Source organism: Bubalus bubalis, chromosome 9, assembly GCF_019923935.1.
Source record: "Bubalus bubalis isolate 160015118507 breed Murrah chromosome 9, NDDB_SH_1, whole genome shotgun sequence".
Lineage (NCBI taxonomy): Eukaryota > Metazoa > Chordata > Mammalia > Artiodactyla > Bovidae > Bubalus > Bubalus bubalis.
The window spans coordinates 80,152,113-80,176,364 of record NC_059165.1 but is presented as its reverse complement, the minus strand read 5'-3'; the positions used below and the strand labels follow the sequence as shown (position 1 = coordinate 80,176,364).

The following is a 24,252-nucleotide window of genomic DNA, read 5'->3' as shown; positions in this document are numbered from 1 at the left end:
AATATTCTAGTTTACACTATGTTAAGTTTATTCTGATCCTTGTTGGTGGAAAATCTTTGTAGCCCCACAGGGAATCCAGGTCTTACAATCCTGCATAGACATTACCTTTCAAAACATGTTAAGTAGCTGTAAAGTATAAAGGACTACAAGGATACTACCCCCAAAAGGTAGTTTGCCGTGCACGACAATTTTTATTAAATCTTAGGAGATGCTGGTTTTGACAATTCATTCAACAAATATTTGCAAAATGCAAATGTTCGAGATTTTGTGAGGAACACAAAGATGATAAAGGTACTACCCCTAGCCCCAAAAAGCCTATAATCTTGAGGAGAGGTGAGGTTTGGCCAGGAACACGCATATACAATTAGCAGAATATGGTCAGTACTGAAAACGGTCAGGGAAGTTACCAGTTCCACGTAACTGAAAGCTAAATAAAGGATATGCTACAATAATTTTCAATTAATTTGGTGCAGAGTGGATCAAGCTAAGGAAGCTTATTAAAAAAGCACTTTATAAGGAAGTACAGTCTAAGGTCAGACGGTTAAGCGTCTGTCTACAATGTGGGAGACCCGGGTTCGATCCCTGGGTCGGGAAGATCCCCTGGAGAAGGAAATGGCAATCCACTCCAGTACTACTGCCTGGAAAATCCCATGGACAGAGGAGGCTGGTAGGCTACAGTCCATGGGGTCGCAGAGTCGGACACGACTGAGCGACTTCACTTTCACAATCTAAGGTAAACAACTCTTTGGGAAATTTGCTTGTATTTTAATACACATACACACACTTAAAGTTCAGCTATCAGGTGTGTGTGCTCTCATCAAAGGCAAAGCAACTGAAACATGAACTAGATTCAGGAGGCCCAATACAGTTAAGTTCATAGAGGGCGTTTCCTTTGACAAAAACAGGAACACGTAGCTTCAGAGATCGCTGATCATGAGAGAAAAGAGGAAAAAGGAGTGAGGATCTGTTATTTCTCCCCTGGTAACTTAAAAAAACTTCCCCCACTGCCTAGCAGTTTCCTGGACTACTCCCTGCCTTCAACTTTGTATTTTATCAACACTATGATCGTTAAAAGGCTTAGAAACTAAAGACAAGCAAAACCGGCCAAATTTATTTCCCTATTTAACAGTCTAAAACAGAAGTACCTCCCTCAAGGGGAACTAGCAGTCCTTGAAGGTCCAGGACCGGGAAAAGTGCATCCACACGGTCCCTCCAGCGCCCCGGCCACTCAGCGCGCTCTCTGCACTGCTCTCCCTGTTCAGAGGCACACCCTCCCTTGGGAAGGGAAAAGCAATCACCTCTTGAAAGAGGCTGCGGGGGTTGCCCGGCAGCGCCAGGAGGTGTGCTGAGACCTAAGGCAAGACCTTCAGAGCTCTGGAAGGAGAGGCGCAAGTGACACCGCGGAGGGCCAGCTGAGCGGGGAAAGGACACTCGATGCTCTGTCCGGTCCTGGCCCTCAGGGGATCAGGTCGGCCCCCGGCCCCGCAGTTCCCTCTCCTAAGCAGGCCTGGCCGCCCAGGCCAACTCCAGCCCAATGACAGGTACGCGAGGTGGGGCCCGCGTCACAGGTGTCGCCCCAACCAGGTCCTTGCAAACCTGGGGGTTGGGGGGTGACGCGGAGGGTCGAGGCAGGGCAAGCACCAAAAGGTGAGACGCGCGGCAGCAACGGAGCGAAGCACCCACGGCGACGCGGTCTCACCTCCAGGGTGGAGACAGTGCTGGTGAACAGGTCCTCTCCGTCCTCCAGCTCTTCAAAGTCGGTGGGTTTCCCGTCCCCTAGCGGAGGAGGCTCCCTCTCGGCCGCCATCTTCGCTCGCCCAGACGACTGCGCGAGCGGGACCTCGCGGACCTGTCACGTGAGCACGCACGGCTAGGCTAGCGCGCCGGCCGCCGGGCTCCCCCTCCTCCCTGGCCCGCCGCGCGCGGCCCCGCCCAGCAGCGCGCGGCCCCGCCCCCGGCCTCGTGCAGGCGTCAGTCCGAGCGCGCGGCGCTCATCCCCGCCCCTTTGCCTCTTCTTCCACCCCCACGTCTGGTCCCGGCTACTTTTTTACCGCCCACTTGCCCTACTGACTGTTGTGGAAGAATCCTGGCGTTCTATTACCGTGTCCCCTTCTTAGCGGGACTAGGCCAAACGACTTTTGTTGTCGTTACCAGTTTTAAATCTTCTTTAGGAAGTGGAAGAGCTTGGGGACCAGTCTTTGGGTTTGGGTTATGCACAGACTGAGGCCAAGATTGAGGATTGGCAGGAGAGAGAGACATCTCTCTTAGATCTGTGGGCTATCCTAGAACTTTCTGACGTGATGGTAATGTTCTGTCTCACCAGGACTTCCCTCGTGGCTCAGCGGTAAAAGAATCCTCTTGCAATGCAGTTGTAGGTTCCATCCCTGGGTTGAGAAGATTCCCTGGAGAAAAACGGCAACCCATTCCGATATTCTTGCCTGGGAAATCCCATGGACGAAGGAGCCTGGCGGGCTACTGTCCATGTGGTTGCGAGAGATGGACACAACTTAGCGACTAAACCACTACCACCACTGTCCACTAGAGTAACCGATGGGCTTTGCAGATAGCAACCTGAGGTTAGTGTTTTGCTGGAGAAGAAACCTTCACAGGGATTCTTTACAAATTAAGTATATAGAAGCCTTCAGCCCTCAATGGCCGGGGAGTTAGAAGTCCTGGGTTTTACTGGCTATGTACAAGACTTAACTTAGCATCACTGTAATTATTATTGTCTTTTGAAGTGCATTGAGCAGAATGTTTTCCTAGTCGCTAGGATTTCTTCCACCCCTATTTCTTAATTTTTATGATCATTGTCAAGAAGCATCAACCCAAACCACAACTAATTTAAATAAGTATATCAAGGTCCAAATGTTGCTTGGGTGAGCTGGATGCATGGGCCAGTTGTCACTATCAGGCCACATCACCATCACCACTGCCGCCGGCCTGTCTGGAATAATCAGCTGTTGAGGCACATTTCCCCGCCTGCATTCCACCACTTATAGACAGTCTGTGGTCTGTCACTGATCAGAAACTTTAATCTCTTTTGAAAGTTCACAGTCTGGCTTGAAGTGATTTTTCTCTGTATCCTGTGTATCTGTGCCTCTGTTTATTGCTTACTACTTTCTGTCTTATGCTATGGTCATTTATATTCCCAGCATATCTCTTTTTACTGGACATCTGAATTGGTTGAAAGGTAGGTCCAGTCACTTGTAACAGAGAACCACGTTAAAAGAGGCTTTTTAAAAACTGTAGTTTAATTATTCCTCATGTAGGATGACAAAGGATCCATGACATCATCCAGGGATTACAGACTCCTCCTGTTGTTCTGCCCTCCCTAGGAATAGAATGTCTTCCTTATGGTTCAAGTTGGCTCACCACCACAACCATATTCGAGCAGACAGAAAAGGAATAAAGGGAAATGGAATGACATCCCATTCCCTTTAAGAACATGGTCCAGAAATGGCACACACCACTTCTGTCCATATCCCTTTGATCAGCTTATTAGTTGCATAGCTATTCCTAGCTGCAGGAGACTAGTAAATACTATCATTATGTGCTTCCCCCACCCCTAAAAACGAGGGGTTCTCTTACTCTGGAAGAAATGAACACTACTGTAGGAAACCAGAGGTCTCTGCTATAAAGCATCCATTCACTCTTCTCATGGTAGCAAACCTGAATTTCCTTCCACATAATTATTCTTTCCCATTCTCAGCTAGAAGTCTCCTCCAACTCAGGACTGGAGTATATGACCTAGGCTTAAGTCAAACCTAGCATTGACTCCCTTGGCCCTAGTGATTGGTAGGAGGTCAGATTTGGTGACATTTCCCCAAACTCTTGGCAGCTTTGATTGTCTTACTTTCTCTATCCAATCTAAATTCCACTGGGACTATAAGAATTGTCTTGCTCTTTTTCTTCCTCAGTCCTTTGCTTTTCTGTTTTATCTTCTCTGAGATCCCAAATCCAATCATCAACTTCTGTAATCTTACATACATATTGCCAAGAACATTTTAAAAAAGTAAACCCCAGTCTCAACTGGAGATTCTGCAAGTCCATGATTCTTAACCCAACTGCCTAGATATCATCATTGGCTTCTTTTCTAAATCTTTCAACTATTCTTTCCAGTAGAGGTTCTAAAAATTCATTTTCTCATCAAGTATCCCATCACCATTTCTCCTCATTTTGATCAAATGACAACCTGCTCATTCAATGACAAAAATAAAATCTGCCAGTTAAAACCTTCAATCTTCAAGTAGGATGGAAATTCTCTTCTCTCTATGCTCCCATCACTCACTGTGTATGTTTCTATAACACCTATTTTACTGTAGTGTGATCATGGCCACTTTTCTATCACCCTTGATAATCTACAGGATTGTTGCATGTCAGGGCTCTTTCTTATTTGACTTTGAATCCTGGGTAGTCCTCTTGTTGAGTCACTCAGTTGTGTCTGACTCTGGAACCCCATGGACTGTAGCACATGAGGCTTCCCTGTCTTTCACCATCTCCTGGAAAACTCCATGTACATTGAGTCAGTGATACCATCCAGTCATCTCATCCTCTATTGTCTCCTTCTCCTTCTGCCTTCAGTCTTTCCCAGCATCAGGGTCTTTTCCAGTGAGTCAGCTCTTCATGTCATGTAGCCAAAGTATTGGAGCTTCAGCTTCAGTCCTTCCAATGAATATTCCTTTCCTTAGGGTTGATTTCCTTGGGGTTGATTTCCTTTAGGATTGACTGGTTTGATCTCCCTGCTGTCCAAGGGATTCTCAGGAGTCTTCTCCAGCACCAAAGTTCAAAAGCATCAATTTTTTGGCACTCAGCCTTCTTTATTGTCCAACTCTCACATCCATACATGCCTACTGAAAATACCATAGCTTTGACTAGACAGACCTTTGTTGGCAAAGTAATGTCTCTGCTTTTTAATATGCTGTCTAGGTCTGTCATTACTTTTCTTCCAAGGAGCAAGTGTCTTTTAATTTCATGGGGGCAGTCACCATCCACAGTAATTCAGAGGCCAACAGTCTATCACTGTTTCCAATGTTTCCCCATCTATTTGCCATGAAGTAATGACTGGATACCATGATTGTCGCTTTTTGAATGTTGAGTTTTAAGCCACCTTTTTTCACTCTCCTCTTTCACCTTCATCAAGAGCACTTTAGTTCCTCTTTGCTTTCTGCCATTAGGATGGTGTCATCTGCATATCTGAGGTTACTGATATTTCTCCTGGCAATCTTGATTCCAGCTTTTGCTTCGTCTAGCATTGCATTTCTCGTGATGTACTCTGCATATAAGTAAAATAAGCAGGTTGACCCTGACCTAGAGGACAGGGTAGTCCTCTACTAGTCATCAATCACTGTAAACCAAATTATACCAAACTTAGCAGCCTAAAATCACAAATATTTATTTTCTCATAATTTCTGTGGGTCAAAAATCCAGGTGCAACTTAGCTGAGTGCCTCTGACTCAGGGTCTCTCACAGGACTGCAGTAAAGGTATCTAGCAGAGTGGAAATCAATTCAAGCAAGACTCAACTGGGAGAGGACCTGCTTCCAGGCTCACTCATGTGACTGGTGGCAGGTCTCAGGTCCCTGCTGGCTGTTGTCTAGAGACTGAGTTCCTTTGCATACAAGCCTCTACGTAAAGCTTTTGTTTTGTTTTTATTTATTTTTAATTGGAGGATAATTGTTTTACAATATTATGTTGGTTTCTGCCATACATCAACATGAATCAGCCATAGGTATACATACGTCCCCTCCCTCTTGAACGTCCCTCCCACTTTCCACCCCATCCCACCTCTCTGGGTTGTCACAGAGCACCAGATTTGAGCTCCCTGCCTCATACAACAAATTCCCACTGACTATCTATAAACCATAAGGTTTTTCAAACAGCATGTCAGCTTGCTTCCCCTACATGAGGGCTCTAAGAAAGACAGAGTGAGCCAGGAAAGGACAGGAGAGGTGAACAAGACAGAAGCCAGAGTCTTTTGGTAACCTAATCTCAGAAGTGGCATCTCATCACTTTTGCTGTGTTCTGTTCTTTAGAAGCTCACATTACAGGGAAGGGATTAAATGGGGGATATGATTAACAGGAGGCAGGGATCTTGGGGGTCATTTTAGAGGTTGTCACACACCCCAATAGTGTTTAAGTACTCAATAAAATATATAGCATGATGTTAATACCTTCAGTGAATAAATGAATGAATATATGAAACTCAGAAGAGAGGGCTAAATGGAAGATATAAATTTGGTAGTTAATACCACTAGTATATGATATGACCCAGGTAGTCTGGGAAGCACAGCCCTCAGGATCATGAAAGAAGCAGGTAAAGGAAGAGCAGCATAAAGAAAACTAAAGAGCAGCAAATAGATAGAAAGCAAGGTAGGAAGGAGGCAAAAGGAAGTAAAGGAACAAAAGAAAAGAGAGTGTTTGGCAGTATCCATTGCCTTGGGTACATTAATAAGGTGTTAACTGAAAAGGCGAATGATTAATGAGTACAAAAAATGAAGACAGCAAGTTATAATGGCTAATTTTATGTGTTCCTTTGGCTGGACCATGGTGCCCAAATATTTGGTGAAGTATTACACGGATGTTTTGTGAAAGTGTTTTTGGGATGAGATGAACATGTAAATCAGTGGCCTTTTAGTAACAGATTACTCACCGTTATGTGGCTGGGCCTCATCCAATCAGGTAAAGGCCTTAATAGGCCAAAGACTGACCTCCCCCCAAGCAAGAAGCAATTTTGCCAACACACCTCTGCCTTTGGGGTTGAACTGCAACTCTTCACTGAGTCTCCAGCCCACTGACCTACCTTATCAGATTTTAGACTCACTAAAGGCTTTCCTTAGTGATGAGATGGCTAGAGGACATCACTGATGCAGTGAACATGAGCTTGGGCAAACTCCAGGAGATGGTGAGGGACAGGAAGGCCTGGCGTGCTGCAGTCCATGGGGTCACAAAGAGTTCGCGTGACTGGGCAACTGAACAACATCAAAGGGCTTCCCAGGTGGCGCTAGTAGTAAAGAACCCACCTGCCAGTGCAGGAGACATAAGAGACCTGGGTTCCATCCTTGTGTTGGAAAGATTCCCTGGAGGAGGGCGTGGCAACCCACTGTAGTTTTCTTGCCTGGAGAATCCCAAAGACAGGAGACTGGCAGGCCACAGTTCATGGGTTGCAAAGAGTCAGACATGACTGAAGCAACTTAGCATGCCTGTATGCCAGCCTCTATAATTGCGTAAGTCAGTTCCTTAAAATAAATCTCTCTCTATATGTAACACATCCTGTTGGTTCTGTTTCTATGGCAAATCCAGACAAATGCACATGTATAGACTATTCTTTTAAAATATATAAATGGAAGCAATAATAGAATAGGTCAGTAACTTGCTGAAGACACAGACTTACTTTTTTGTGTGTATGTTTTAATTTAATTAGATTTAAACATGTTTATATATTATGGAAAGAGGTGAAAAGACAACAATAAGATGAGAATATAAGAATAGAGAAATAATTGGAATGGTTGAGATCTGAAAGCATACAGGCAGGAATAGGATAAAAGCAAGTAGAAGACTGTGCCTTAAGAAAGAGAAGGTTTACTTCATCCTTTTGTATGGAGAAAGAGACATTTAGAGCCTGCATTAGCTTTTGTGCATAACAAATCATTCCAAATCTTAGTCACTGAAAACAACAATCATTTCTTATTTCTCATGAGTCTGCAGGTCCACAACTTAGCTCTGCTGGATCAGATGTGGCGAATCTTATCATAAGGTTTGTTCGTTTATCTGTGGTCAGCTGAGGGATAAGTCTAGGGGCTGGCTGACAAGGCTGCTTTGGGATAGGACAGTTTAGCTCTGCTCTCTGTGCTCTCATACTCTTAGACTGGGCTTCTTTTCTCTTTTATTTCTCTCACTCAGTCTCTCTCTCTCTCTCTTTTTTTTTTTTTTTGTTTTGTATTTTTAGTCTGGGCTTCTTTGCAAGGCTATGATAGGATTTCAAAAAAGAAGGTAGAGACATACAGGTACTTTGCAATCCTTCACAATAGAAAGTCACATAGCCAAGCCTAGGATCAGAATGAGAAGTGACTACAAAATTATAGGGCAAAGGGTGTGGAAAAAGGAAGTCATTAATTTGGTTCATTAATGCAATCAGTTTACCACAGGGTGGATGCAGTTACAGACTTGTTAATAAATAGAGGGGCTGCTGCTGCTGCTGCTAAGTCACTTCAGTCGTGTTCGACTCTGTGCGACCCCATAGACGGCAGCCCACCAGGCTCCCCCGCCCCTGGGATTCTCCAGGCAAGAACACTGGAGTGGGGTGCCATTTCCTTCTCCAATGCATGAAAGTGAAAAGTGAAAGTGAAGTCGCTCAGTTGTGTCCTACTCTTAGTGACCCCATGGACTGCAGCCTACCAGGCTCCTCTGTCCATGGGATTTTCCAGGCAAGAGTACTGGAGTGGGATGCCATTGCCTTCTCCAAAACAGAGGGGCAGGAAATGAAAAAGTCCACACCCAGCTTTATTTATAAGACTAGAGATCTCTTCAAGAAAATTAGAGATACCAAGGGAACTTTTCATGCAAAGATGGGTACAATAAAGGACAGAAAGGGTATGGATCTAACAGAGGCAGAAAATATTAAGAAGAGGTGGCAAAAATACACAGAAGAACTATACAGAAAAGATCTTCATGACCCAGCTAACCATGATAGTGTGATCACTCACCTGGAGCCAGACATCCTGGAATGTGAAGTCAAGTGGGCCTTAGGAAGCATCACTATCAACAAAGCTAGTGGAGTTGGTGGAATTCCAGTTGAGCTATTTAAAATTCTAAAAGATGATGCTGTGAAAGTGCTGCACTCAATATGCCAGCAAATTTGCAAAACTCATCAGTGGCCACAGGACTGGAAAAGGTCGGTTTTAATTCCAATCCCAAAGAAAGGCAATGCTAAGGAATGTTCAAACTATTGCACAGTTACACTCATCTCACATGCTAGCAAAGTAATGATCAAAATTCTCCAAGCCAGGCTTCAGCAGTATGTGAACCATGAACTTCCAGATGTTTAAACTGATTTAGAAAAGGCAGAGGGACCACAGATCAAATTGCCAGCATCTGTTGAATCATCGAAAAAGCAAGAGAGTTCCACAAAAATATTGACTTCTGCTTTATTGACTATGCCAAAGCCTTTTACTGTGTGGATCACAACAAACTGTGGAAAATTCTGAAAGAGATGGGAATACAAGATCACCTGACCTGTTTCCTGAGAAATCTGTATGCAGGTCAAGAAGCAACAGTTAGAACTGGACATGGAACAACAGACTGGTTCCAAATAGGAAAAGGAGTACGTCAAGGCTGTATATTGTCACCCTGCTTATTTAACTTATATGCAGAGTACATTATGAGAAATGCTGGGCTGGAAGAAGCACAAGCTGGAATCAAGATTGCCGGGAGAAATATCAATAACCTCAGATATGCAGATGACACCATCCTTATAGCAGAAAGCGAAGCACTAAAGAGCCCCTTGATGAAAGTGAAAGAGGAGAGTGAAAAAGTTGGCTTAAAACCCACATTCAGAAATCTAAGATCATGGCATCTGGTCCCATCACTTCATGGCAAATAGATGGGGAAACAGTGGAAATAGTGACTGACTTTCTTTCGGGGGGCTCCAAAATCACTGGAGTTGGTGACTGCAACCATGAAATTAAAAGACACTTGCTCCTTGGAAGAAAAGCTATGGCCAACCTAGACAGCATATTAAAAAGCAGAGACATTACTTTGGTAATGAGGGACAAAGGTCCGTGTAGTCAAAGCTATGGTTTTTCCAATAGTATTCTTGCCTGGAGAATCCCATGGACGGAGGAGCCTGGTAGGCTACAGTCCACGGGGTCGCAAAGAGTCGGACACGACTGAGCGACTTCACTTCACTTCACTTCACGTATGGATGTGAGAGTCAGACTATAAACAAAACTGAGTGTCGAAGAATTGATGCTTTTGAACTGTGGTGTTGGAGGAGACTTCTTGAGAGTCCCTTGGACAGCAAGGAGATCCAACCAGTCCATCCTAAAGGAAATCAGTCCTGAATATTCATTGGAAGGACTGATGCTGAAGCTGAAACTCCAATACTTTGGCCACCTGATGCGAAGAACTGACTCATTTGAAAAGACCCTGATGCTGGGAAAGACTGAAGGCAGGAGGAGAAGGGGACAACAGAGGATGAGATGGTTGGATGCATCACCAACTCGATGAACATGAGTTTGAGTAAGGTCTTGGAGTTGGTGATAGACAGGGAGGCCTGGCGTGCTGCAGTCCATGGGGTCACAAAGAGTTGGACACGACGGAGCGACTGAACTGAACTGATGAAAGTTAAAGTTGCTCAATCGTGTCTTACTTTTTGTAACTCCATGGACTGTATAGTTCTCCAGACCAGAATACTGGAGTGGGTAACCTTTTCCTTCTCTAGGTTATCTTTCCAAACCAGGGATTGAACCCAGGTCTCCTGCATTGCAGGCAGATTCTTTACCAGCTGAGCCACAAGGGAAGCCCAAGAATACTGGAGTGGGTAGTCTATCCCTTCTCCAGCAATTCTTTCTGACCCAGGAATCGAACTGAGATCTCCTGCATTGCAGGTGGATTCTTTACCAACTGAGCTATGAGGGAAGCCCACGTATAAAATATATTTATTTATTGGGATAGGAAAGGTTAATATATAAGCAAAAAGAAGTCAGTACCAGCATAGATGGCAATTCCAAATATTTTCAGTAGATCTTGTGAAGATTTGATGAGAACATTCACCAGGGACATACGGGGAAGTGGCGAATACTACTGGAAGCCTATTGAGGTGGAGGCTGTATGTTTCTGGCAGCAATAATCCTGACACTTATGTGAATTTCTCCTATAGTCTGGCCCTGGAGGTGAAGGAGTGAGGTGGATGATAAGGCTGATTCAAGGTTAGATATTTTGGGGATGAGCTTGGTGGGGAGAAAAGGCAGCTAAGGATTTTGAGGTTCCCTCAACAGGGAGGAGTGACCAGAATCAGATGGTTTCCAGTGACAAGGAGGGATAGCAAGTTGCATGAATCTCCAAGAAGAAGAGACTTTTTCCAGAGGGGATTAAAAATTGATAGTATTAAAGTGATATTTAGGTCTTCACTTGTGGTTCAGCAGTAAACAATCTGCCTGCAATGCAGGAGCCACAGGAGATCTGGGTTCAATCCCTGCAATGGGAAGATCCCCTGCAGAAGGGCATGGCAACCCACTCCAGTATTCCTGCATGGAGAATCCCGTGGACAGAGGAGCCTAGCGGGCTACAGTCCTCAGGGTCGCAAAGAGTCGGACACGACACGACTGAAGTGACTTAGCACATACATAAAGTGATATTTCAGAGAAGGCAATGGCACCCCACTCCAGTACTCCTGCCTGGAAAATCCCATGGGCGGAGGAGCCTGGTAGGCTGCAATCCATGGGGTTGCTAACAGTTGGACACGACTGAGCGACTTCACTTTCACTTTTCACTTTCATGCATTGGAGAAGGAAATGGCACCCCACTCCAGTGTTCTTGCCTGAAGAATCCCAGGGATGGAGCCTCATGAGCTGCCGTCTATGGGGTCGCACAGAATCGGACACGACTGAAGCGACTTAGCAGTAGCAGTAAAGTCATATTTAGAACCTATATGAACTATATTTTTGGTGAAAAGTGACATATTACTCCAGGCAAGGAGGCTGAAGGAACTTTCTGGGCAGAGATTGATGATGTAAGAGCATTTGGATGGGAATTGGGGTTCTGGAGGCATAGAGAAAAGAGTGAAGATGGTAGGCAGCCACAGACAGACAAGTGTGTAGGAGGTAATGGGGAACAAGTTGAGAAGACCTAAGCAGACCTTGTCCTTGAACATAGCTTCTGGTGAGTGAAGTGGCATACAGGGTAGCAGTTATGAAGAAACAAGATTCATTATGATCTTCTTTCCAATTGTATCGGGAAAGTAATCATTTGGTTGCTTAACTTTAATGATAATTAAGTGAAAATATTTAAGCTTCTTACTGGAAGATAATGAAAGACTTCACATTTGTTAAAGGAAGGAAGGAAGTCAGTGAAGCATCATGTTTTCTTTATCACAGGTCATCAATGCCAACAAACTGCCATGACTCTGAAAATTTCAGCAATCCCCTAAATAGTGAGATTGCTGCTGCTGCTGCTGCTAAGTCGCTTCAGTCGTATCCAACTCTGTGTGACCCCATAGACGGCAGCCCACCAGGCTCCCCCATCCCTGGGATTCTCCAGGCAAGAACACTGGAGTGGGTTGCCATTTCCCTCTCCAATGCATGAAAGTGAAAAGTGAAGGGGAAGTCGCTCAGTCGTGTCCGACTCTTTGCGACCCCATGGACTGCAGCCCACCAGGCTTCTCCATCCATGGGATTTTCCAGGCAAGAGCGCCGGAGTGGGTTGCCATTGCCTTCTCCGAGTGAGATTGCTACTAACTCTAAAATGATATATAGTTATGACCCCCATCTCTCTCACTCCCTGAATGGCACAGACTCTTACAGAATAAAACAACCTTTCAAAATAACTGTGTCTTCATTTCCATTTCTTCTTTTTTAAAATAGTTAATTTAAAATTTTAATTCAGGTATAGTTGATTTATAATGTTTTAGGTATGCAGCAAAGTTACACATATATACATGTATATGCATTTTTTTCAGATTCTTTCCCATTATAGGCTATTATAAGATATTAAATATATTTCCCTGTGCTATATGGTAGGTTCTTATTATTTTTTTATGTACAGTCCCTGTACATACATGTCAGCATAGACAGCATATTAAAAAAGCAGAGACTACTTTTCCAACAAAGGTCCATCTAGTCAAAGCTATGGTTTTTCCAGTAGGCATGTATGGATGTGAGAGTTGGACAATAAAGAAAGCTGAGCACCGAAGAATTGATGCTTTTGGATTGTGGTGTTGGAGGAGACTCCTGAGAGTCCCTTGGACTGCAAGGCGATCAAACCAGTCAATCCTAAAGGAAATCAGTCCTGAATATTCATTGGAAGGACTGATGCTGAAGCTGAAACTCCAAAACTTTGGCCACCTGATGCAAAGAACTGACTCACTGGAAAAGACCCTGATGCTGGAAAGGATTGAAGGTGGGAGGAGAAGGGGACGAGAGAGAATGAGATGGTTGGATGGCATCACCGACTCAATGGACATGAGTTTGAGTAAACTCTGGGAGTTGGTGATAGACAGGGAGGCCTGGTGTGCTTCAGTCCATGGGGTCACAAAGAGTTGGACACAGCTGAGTGACTGAACTGAACTGAATTGATGTACATGTCAATCCCAAATTCCAGATTTATCCCTCCCCTTCTTTCCCCTTTGGTGACCATAAATTTTTCTCTGTCTGTGAGTCTATTTCTGTTCTGTAAATAAGTTCATTTGTATCATTATTTTCAATTTCACGTGTAAGTGATACAATGATATTTGTCTTTCTCTGTCTCACTTAGCTTCACTTAGTATGATTATCTCTAGGTCAATCCTCTTCACTTGTATTTTCTTTTTCCTTTTTTTTTTTTTTTCAGTTCTATTTCTTGAACACCCTAAAGGGAGACATGAAGACTATAACACTCCAAACAAGAAGTCTTTAACCTTTCCATTCCCTCCCTTTGCTCATACTATAAACGCCCTCTGTACTTCTCTTGCCCCAATATGCCCCTGAAAAAAATACCTCATCCCATGTCTCTGGGCCATGTTTTCCTGCTACCAGCCTTCCAGCAAACTTTTCTGGCTCCAAGCGTCCACAGGTCCACAACCACAGTCCTGGCCAACTTCATGGCCCTGAGAGCTTTGTAGCCAACGTAGCACCCTGCACTCAGAAGCACCTCCTGCTTAGTTTAATGCTTTGACATCAATGTCTTGAAATTCTTTACAAGTCTAAACTCTGGTCTCTGCAAATTATATAGCAGGTCCTGACTCCAGTCTGCCAGTTATGACAGCATCAGAGGACAGTGGGAGGATTGGGCATCCTGGGTCTTCCAGGGCAGGTCAAGAGAACTGCCTGAGTGGTACTGGTGGCTTTATCCATGTCTCTCACCCACTGGGAGGAGCAGTAGCGAATGTTGTAGACACTTACATATTAATCATATTAATAAGTTTTGTCATATCATACATTCTTCTGAGGATAAAAAGTTCAGATATAAATTATATCATACAGGTGTATATGGTTAAACTTACAAGGATGAGAGCATGTAAAGAAAGGCTTAAAGCAATTTTTCAGTAGAATAGAATACTGGCAACAAAATAAGGAAGAGAATATTTGATATTTCTAAGAGATGCATTTATAAATACATACTTTGAGGGACGGAATTATTTGCTTGGTTGAACTGAAGTGGGAATGGAAACTATTAAACTGGGGAAAAGATCAAAGGAAATAAGATACGGTGTTGGGGGTCAGGTAAAGAAACTGGGTCAAAGCCAAAAGGAAATAAAACTAAAAATGAGTTACTGCAACCTCTTGTTTAAAAAATTCTAGTCATGAACCCTGTCTCCTACATCAGAGACTGCCTTGTTCCAATGAAAGATTACATCTTTTTGTCTTTCACTGGCCTTAACATGGTACCATACACCTTGTACTCCTCAGTCAATATGTTGTTTAATTGAAAATAAAGCTAAAAAAGAAACAAAACCAGTTCTTTTAGATCAAAGGAAGCAAACTGTCAGTCTGAGACCTTGGCACAGATGGGTTTTATTTGGCCCACACCATTTTTAAAAAATATTTTAATCAACTGGTAATTAAAAATCAAGAAATTTCACATAAAAATCCCGTGTCCTGGCTTCTCTTTAAAAAAATTAAAAGATCTGGCTACATTCGGCCCAGACCCTTATGGACGTATGCTATCCTTTCCTTCATAGTCCTGAGTTCACCCTGCTGTCCTCTCAGCATGGATGAACCACCCCCCGCCCCGGACCCCCTCTGATCAGAGACTGTGTGCTGATCCCCTAAATCCAAATCTAATCATACCCTATTCTTCCTTCATAATAAGCATCAGGCTTCAGCAAGCATCATGGTCATTCAGAATAAAGAGAACTTTTCCTCCTCCCTTACAGGCAGGGGTACCCATGTAACTAAGTTCTGGCCATCCTATATAACGTAAGACTTCCCTGGTGGCTCAGATGGTAAAGCGTCTGCCTACAATGCGGGAGAACCATATAATGTAAACAGTTTTATGTACAACTTCTTTATTTTAAAAAAATTAAAAAAAGGAGATATGCCCTTCCCCCACCCACTATTTCTGCAGGCTGTAGAAGTTGTATGTAATCACATATAATCGCTGGCACTCCAACAGCCATTTGGGACCATAAGTAAACTTGGGACCAGTAGAGCAATCAAGTAGAGGGGGCCTGAGTCCCTGATTCAGAATCTGCTGTATCAGCTCCAGGCTTTTACATCACACAGAAACGAACTCCTGTTCTGTTTAAGCCATCATTGTTTGGGAATTTTTGTCACACACAGCCAAACCTAATCCTAAATAATACAACTACAAAATCATCTCAGCAGGATTTTTCTTCTTTATCATGACTACTATTACTGTAAGGCAAATATTATGAAAAATCATAGTCTTTGGAAAGAAGGATCTGTGCAGTAGATTCCATAATTTGGGAGCGATACTTGTACATTTCATGAATACAAACTGGTTGAGGCGCCTCTGTCTCTGCTAATATTGTGTGGTAGTGAAGCATGCAGGCTTTGGAGTTTCTGAGTAAAACTAGGAACTTCCTTAATGGCTTTTTACGAAGATCAGATGAGATAAAGCCCTTAGTGTGTAGTGTTAGTCGCTCAGTCATGTCCGACTCTTTGCGACCCCATGGACTGTAGCCCGCCAGGCTCCTCTGTCCATGGAATTCGCCAGGCAAGAATACTGGAGTGGGTAGCCATTCCCTTCTGAAGGGGATCTTCCCAACCCAGGGATTGAACTTGTGTCTCCAGCATTACAGGCAGATTCTTTACCATCTGAGCCATTACTTAATGACTTTTTGGAATGATTAGATGAGATAAAGCACATAATCAAATGGAAAAGTCTCATTCCTTAAATTCTAGGCAGATGAGACAGAATGATGGCCTGGGGGTGGCAGGGCATATGGGGCTAAAGAGAGGCACATTTTACTTCCTGTTCACTCTACTCTTCTGACATTAAGAAGTATTAAAGATGGTGGGATCTTGGGACTCATAGTGAAAAGTTTTCATCTGACCATGAAAGAGCTCAGTGTATTGTTACTTCAAGCCAGCATATATATGATCTATTTAAAGTTAAGACTAATGAGGAAATCTCAGATACTAATATTGTTATATCACACTTAAATCATCTCTAACAGTGGGGAATCTGATGATATTTGAGTGGGAATTATATTTTCTTAATCAAAGCACCATTATTAGACAAGTATTAATAAACTCTTAAAAGAGTCCTGAGGTTACCAAGAAACTTAATTCCTGCTGTTGGAGTGAGCTGCTGGCCAGAATACTTCTCATGAACTCAGAACAACGTACATACAGAACACAAAGACAACTCTCCTTCTATCAACAGAGCTATTTCTATATATTTGCATAATATCTATGTATTTTTGGAAACCAAACCAGTAAACTAGAATCAGAAGAAATTCCATCCATTTGGGAGTTTTTATTAAGTTAAATTTTTTCTTATTTTAATATCTAACTCTCTTCTTAAACAATATCCAGTGAAGGCTGAGACTTCAAAAATATCTTTAGTTAAAAGTAAACATACAGCTTAGAAGAAAAAAAGAAGGTGGTGCCATTTTTAAAGAAGTAATTTAAAAGTGGTTTTATCTTGGCACATAGAGTATAAATGGAAAATATTTGCATAGATAGAAAAAGAATACTATTCATAGAGTCAATATGTTATTTACACAGAGTTGGACTATGACATTTTTATTCATTACTCATAAAAGTGTCCACAGTGAAAACATCTTATTCTTCAGTGTATTTTATATTAAAGTTGTCATTTTTACCAGTGAAGAAGCAGTCCTCTATGTTTAAAGGTATATTCTAATTTAAAAATCCTAAATCTTCTTTGTATTTAATTGTGATATAATGATTAATGAATTAGTTATACAAGATGGCCCTAAAAAGGATCTGAGAAACCATATTGTAACTGGGAGAGATTATACTAATAATTTTTTCCAATGATTTTTAAAACCTCTATGAAGATGCAATTGTGGGGACATTTAAAAAAAATTATAGTTGTCAGTTGGATTTTGTGAGAATTCCCTAGGATAATCCTTTAGGATGGGGCCAAGGACCCTCCAGGTCAGCACCAATTATAATGAGGCTTTCTATCTTTGATGTCAGATTCTCAAAATATTTGAAGCCTTTAGATTAATCTTTAGATTTAAATCTAAAGTTAAATCTTAAGATTTAAATCTAGATAGTCTTTAGATTTAAAATAGACTGATGTAATACAATTAAATATAGCAGTTTAAGTTGAGGTACCAAAGTTCTATCTGAATTTTAGTGTGTAATTGGCTTTGGAATATATGTTTTCAAAGGCTTGGAGTGTCCCTTTCGCCTGGCAGCCCCATCCCTAGATGCCTGGCTTCCCTTGATGTAACTGAACCATCCTGTCCCTGTTTCTGTCAATAAGAGGACACATCCAGCCAGCCCAGTGGGAGGGAGGGAATGATAACATCTCTCTGGACAGTATAATGCAACAGAGCACACACCCATATCATGCTGCCAGTGTTACGGCTACTTGCTAATTTAACTTGACCTTGTTTACTGGGGCAAAGTCAGACTCAATTTCCTTGAAGACTTGTTGGCTATCTCAATGCCTCCATCCACCCATCTCCTCCACCTGCCTAAATGGCTAGAGAAACTAACTCTTGGCTACAAACCACGAAAGCTCATTTCCTTTCTCCCCCATCTGGTCATGAGACCATGGTGAGATGACAATCTGTTTATGCTTTTTTCACACTCTGTGGGACTATGCCCTTCTGTTAAAGTTGACTTATAGAAAGCAGTGATTCTCAAGTTCTAGTGTGCCTCAGAATCCTCTGGAAGGCTTGAGAAAACAGATTTCTGGGCTTCCCCCTAAGCATCTCTGAATCAAAGGGTCTGAGGTGGGACCAAGAATTTGCTTTTCTAAACAGTACTCCATAAAGCTAATGCTGCTGCTGCTGTTGTTGCTGCTAAGTCACTTCAGTTGTGTCCGACTCTGTGCGACTCCATAGATGGCAGCCCACCAGGCTCCCCTACCCCCGGGATTCTCCAGGCAAGAACACTGGAGTGGATTGCCATTTCCTTCTCCAATGCATGAAAGTGAAAAGTGAAAGTGAAGTCGCTCAGTCGTGTCCGACTCTTAGTGACCGCATGGACTGCAGCCTACCAGGCTCCTCTGTCCATGGGATTTTCCAGGCAAGAGTACTGGAGTGGGGTACCATTGGTTGGAATATCAGACTTTGAGAATCACTGATCTAGAGGATAAAACCCTGTGGTTCTGGCTCTGGAACAAGAAAGTTAGTTCTTTAATCAACTGATATGTAGCTTTATGTCTATCAGATCTCTCAGTATTTAAGTGTGTTGTCATATACATCCTGCGTACATGCTAAGTCACTTCAGTCGTGTCTGATTTTTTTGTAACCCCATGGACTGTAGCCTGCCAGGCTCCTCTGTCCATGGGATTCTCCAGGCAAGAATACTGGAGTGGGTTACCATGCCCTCCTCCAGGGGATTTTCCTGACCCAGGGATCGAATCCTCATCTCCTACGTCTCCTGCATTTGCAGGCAGGTTCTTTACATATACATCTTAGGGGTTCTTATTGTGTTATTCAAATAAGTGGTCTTTGATGATGTTCAAAACCTAAGGCTGTGGATAGAAACCCAAGTTTACATAGAGGGGGAGCAAACAGCCTTCTTCATGATTTGCCTCCTTTTTCACTTGGTTCTCATTTGGTTCTTCAGCCAATGTGACCTGAAATTTCTACAGTCACTTTCTAGTTTTAATAATGAATGTCAGAACACTGTCTCTGGAATGATATGGTTAAAAAGAAAGGAAGCTAGAAAAAAGAAAAGGACGGATGACAGGAGGAAAGCAAAGAAGGAAGGAGGGGGCAAGGGAGGCAAGAAAGGAAGAAAGAAAGCTTCAATTTTTTTTGTTTCTTGGTTTTTTTTTACTTACTTTTTAAAAAAATTTATTTTAATTGGAGGCTAATTAGTTTATAATATTGTGGTGGTTTTTGCCATACATTCACATGAATCAGCCATGGGTGTACATGTGTTAAAACAGGTTTTTAAGATGATACATTTAGAGAATGTGTGGAAGGAACTATATTGACTTAATAATAATTAAAATAATAATGGCAACTACAATTTGTATCCAGTGCGTACTCATGACAGGTAACTACTAACTACTTTATACGTTGTATCATTTCATAAATGGGTTGAATGCCCCAACCAAAAGAAAAAGACTGGCTGAATGGATACAAAAACAAGACCCCTACATATGTTGTCTACAAGAGACCCACCTCAAAACAGGGGACACATACAGACTGAAAGTGAAGGGCTGGAAAAAGATTTTCCATGCAAATAGGGACCAAAAGAAAGCAGGAGTAGCAATACTCATATCAGATAAAATAGACTTTAAAACAAAGGCTGTGAAAAGAGACAAAGAAGGTCACTACATAATGATCAAAGGATCAATCCAAGAAGAAGATATAACAATTATAAATATATATGCACCCAACACGGGAGCACTGCAGTATGTAAGACAAATGCTAACAAGTATGAAAGGAGAAATTAACAATAACACAATAATAGTGGGAGACTTTAATACCCCACTCACACCTATGGATAGATCAACTAAACAGAAAATTAACAAGGAAACACAAACTTTAAATGATACAATAGACCAGTCAGACCTAATTGATATCTATAGGACATTTCATCCCAAACAATGAATTTCACCTTTTTCTCAAGCGCACATGGAACCTTCTCCAGGATAGATCACATCCTGGGCCATAAAGCTAGCCTTGGTAAATTCAAAAAAATAGAAATCATTCCAAGCATCTTTTCTGACCACAATGCAGTAAGATTAGATCTCAATTACAGGAGAAAAACTATTAAAATTCCAACATATGGAGGCTGAACAACACGCTGCTGAATAACCAACAAATCACAGAAGAAATCAAAAAAGAAATCAAAATTTGCATAGAAACGAATGAAAATGAAAACACAACAACCCAAAACCTGTGGGACACGGTAAAAGCAGTCCTAAGGGGAAAGTTCATAGCAATACAGGCACACCTCAAGAAACAAGAAAAAAAAGTCAAATAAATAACCTAACTCTACACCTAAAGCAACTAGAAAAGGAAGAAATGAAGAACCCCAGGGTTAGTAGAAGGAAAGAAATCTTAAAAATTAGAGCAGAAATAAATGCAAAAGAAACAAAAGAGACCATAGCAAAAATCAACAAAGACAAAAGCTGGTTCTTTGAAAGGATAAATAAAATTGACAAACCATTAGCCAGACTCATCAAGAAACAAAGGGAGAAAAATCAAATCAATAAAATTAGAAATGAAAATGGAGAGATCACAACAGACAACACAGAAATACAAAGGATCATAAGAGACTACTATCAACAATTATATGCCAATAAAATGGACAACGTGGAAGAAATGGACAAATTCTTAGAAAAGTACAACTTTCCAAAACTGGACCAGGAAGAAATAGAAAATCTTAACAGACCCATCACAAGCACAGAAATTGAAACCGTAATCAAAAATCTTCCAGCAAACAAAAGCCCAGGTCCAGACGGCTTCACAGCTGAATTCTACCAAAAATTTAGAGAAGAGCTAACACCTATCCTGCTCAAACTCTTCCAGAAAATTGCAGAGGATGGTAAACTTCCAAACTCATTCTATGAGGCCACCATCACCCTAATACCAAAACCTGACAAAGATGCCACGAAAAAAGAAAACTACAGGCCAATATCACTGATGAACATAGATGCAAAAATCCTTAACAAAATTCTAGCAATCAGAATCCAACAACACATTAAAAAGATCATACACCAGGACCAAGTGGGCTTTATCCCAGGGATGCAAGGATTCTTCAATATCCACAAATCAATCAATGTAATACACCACATTAACAAATTGAAAACTAAAAACCATATGATTATCTCAATAGATGCAGAGAAAGCCTTTGACAAAATTCAACATCCATTTATGACAAAAAACTCTCCAGAAAGCAGGAATAGAAGGAACATACCTCAACATAATAAAAGCTATATATGACAAACCCACAGCAAACATTATCCTCAATGGTGAAAAACTGAAAGCATTTCCTCTAAAGTCAGGAACAATACAAGGGTGCCCACTTTCACCATTACTATTCAACATAGTTTTGGAAGTTTTGGCCACAGCAATCAGAGCAGAAAAAGAAATAAAAGGAATCCAAATTGGAAAAGAAGAAGTAAAACTCTCACTGTTTGCAGATGACATGATCCTCTACATAGAAAACCCTAAAGACTTCACCAGAAAATTACTAGAACTAATCAATGACTATAGTAAAGTTGCAGGATATAAAATCAACACACAGAAATCCCTTGCATTCCTATACACTAATAATGAGAAAACAGAAAGAGAAATTAAGGAAACAATTCCATTCACCATTGCAACGGAAAGAATAAAATACTTAGGAATATATCTACCTAAAGAAACTAAAGACCTATATATAGAAAACTATAAAACACTGGTGAAAGAAATCAAAGAGGACACTAATAGATGGAGAAATATACCACATTCATGGATCGGAAGAATCAATATAGTGAAAATGAGTATACTACCCAAAGCAATTTATAGATTCAATGCAATCCCTATCAAGCTACCAACAGTATTCTTCACAGAGCTAGAACAAATAATTTCACAATTTGTATGGAAATACAAAAAACCTCGAATAGCCAAAGCGATCTTGAGAAAGAAGAATGGAACTGGAGGAATCAACTTACCTGACTTCAGGCTCTACTACAAAGCCACAGTTATCAAGACAGTATGGTACTGGCACAAAGACAGAAATATAGATCAATGGAACAAAATAGAAAGCCCAGAGATAAATCCACGCACATATGGACACCTTATCTTTGACAAAGGAGGCAAGAATATACAATGGATTAAAGACAATCTCTTTAACAAGTGGTGCTGGGAAATCTGGTCAACCACTTGTAAAAGAATAAACTAGAACACTTTGTAACACCATACACAAAAATAAACTCAAAATGGATTAAAGATCTCAACGTAAGACCAGAAACTATAAAACTCCTAGAGGAGAACATAGGCAAAACACTCTCTGACATATATCACAGCAGGATCCTCTATGACCCACCTCCCAGAATATTGGAAATAAAAGCAAAAATAAACAAATGGGACCTAATTAACCTTAAAAGCTTCTGCACATCAAAGGAAACTATTAGCAAGATGAAAAGACAGCCTTCAGAATGGGAGAAAATAATAGCAAATGAAGCAACTGACAAACAACTAATCTCAAAAATATACAAGCAACTCCTACAGCTCAACTCCAGAAAACTAAATGACCCAATCAAAAAATGGGCCAAAGAACTAAATAGACATTTCTCCAAAGAAGACATACAGATGGCTAAGAAACACATGAAAAGATGCTCAACATCACTCATTATCAGAGAAATGCAAATCAAAACCACTATGAGGTACCATTTCACACCAGTCAGAATGGCTGCGATCCAAAAGTCTACAAGCAATAAATGCTGAAGAGGGTGTGGAGAAAAGGGAACCCTCTTACACTGTTGGTGGTAATGCAAACTAGTACAGCCACTATGGAGAACAGTGTGGAGATTCCTTAAAAAACTGGAAATAGAACTGCCTTATGATCCAGCAATCCCACTGCTGGGCATACACACTGAGGAAACCAGAAGGGAAAGAGACACGTGTACCCCAATGCTCATCGCAGCACTGATTATAATAGCCAGGACATGGAAGCAACCTAGATGTCCATCAGCAGATGAATGGATAAGAAAGCTGTGGTACATATACACAATGGAGTATTACTCAGCCATTAAAAAGAATACATTTTAATCAGTTCTAATGAGGTGGATGAAACTGGAGCCGATTATACAGAGTGAAGTAAGCCAGAAAGAAAAACACCATTACTGTATACTAACACATATATATGGAATTTAGAAAGATGGTAACAATAACCCTGTGTACAAGACAGCAAAAGAAACACTGATGTATAGAACAGTCTTATGGACTCTGTGGGAGAGGGAGAGGGTGGGAAGATTTGGGAGAATAGCATTGAAACATGTAAAATATCATGTATGAAACGAGTTGCCAGTCCAGGTTTGATGCACGATACTGGATGCTTGGGGCTGGTGCACTGGGACGACCCAGAGGGATGGAATGGGGAGGGAGGAGGGAGGAGGGTTCAGGATGGGGAACACATGTATACCTGTGGCGGATTCATTTTGATATTTGGCAAAACTAATACAATATTGTAAAGTTTAAAAAAAAAAAAAAAGTCCCATGAAGGCTGCTATCTCCATTGAAAATGTTTTAAGTGATGTTGAATCACATTTAGAACCAGATTTTAATGAAAAAAAATTTAATGCATTAAATCACAGGGTAAAGAATGTTTACATTTCATATAAGCTGAATACCCAGAACCATAACACTAAACAAATAGCTTGTTTCCTGGTCTTGCTTTTCTCTTGCAGTGTTTCCACTCCTGCTTTGAACACCTTTTCCATTCCTTTCCCCCAGAGCTGAAATTCTGCCCACTCTCCTGGTCAAATTCAAGCGACACCTCCTCTGTGTTCTCTGTTCTCACTTCATTTTCTTTTGAACAAACACATATAATGAAGAGGTGAATGTGTTTGGATATGAAATAGCAGGTGTTCACTTTTATTTTTGCCACATATTGGCTTTGGAATTTTGGGCAATTAATATCTCTGTTTCTCTGCTTGAAAAGTGGGATGAATAATATGATAGTATGTTGTTGTTGTTGTCCAGTCACTAAGCCATGTCCAGCTCTTTGTGACCTCATGGACTACAGCACACCAGGCTCCCCTGTCCTTCACAATCTCCTGGAGTTTGCTCAAATTCATGTCTGTTGAGTCGATAATGCTAGCTAACCATCTCATCCTCTATCGCCCTCTTTTCCTTGACCTTCAGTCTTTCGCAACATCAGGGTCTTTTCCAATGAGTTGGCTTTAGCATCAGGTGGTCACAATATTGGAGCTTCAGCCTCAGCAT

At 41.6% G+C, this 24,252-nt stretch overlaps 1 protein-coding gene across 2 annotated transcripts in view; it reads right to left on the bottom strand.

Moving 5' to 3' along the window:
* SNX2 (sorting nexin 2) overlaps positions 1-1,860 on the bottom strand; it is a 58,758-nt gene extending 56,898 nt beyond the window's left edge. Inside the window, exon 1 of one of the 2 annotated variants that reach the window (XM_006059503.3) lies at positions 1,700-1,860. In XM_006059503.3, the coding sequence (XP_006059565.1) occupies positions 1,700-1,807 (108 nt within the window). In that variant the 5' untranslated portion in view covers positions 1,808-1,860. The remainder of the gene's footprint in view (positions 1-1,699) is intronic. The other variant, XM_006059504.3, reaches the window with a different exon arrangement.
* Between the last annotated feature and the right edge of the window lie 22,392 nt (positions 1,861-24,252).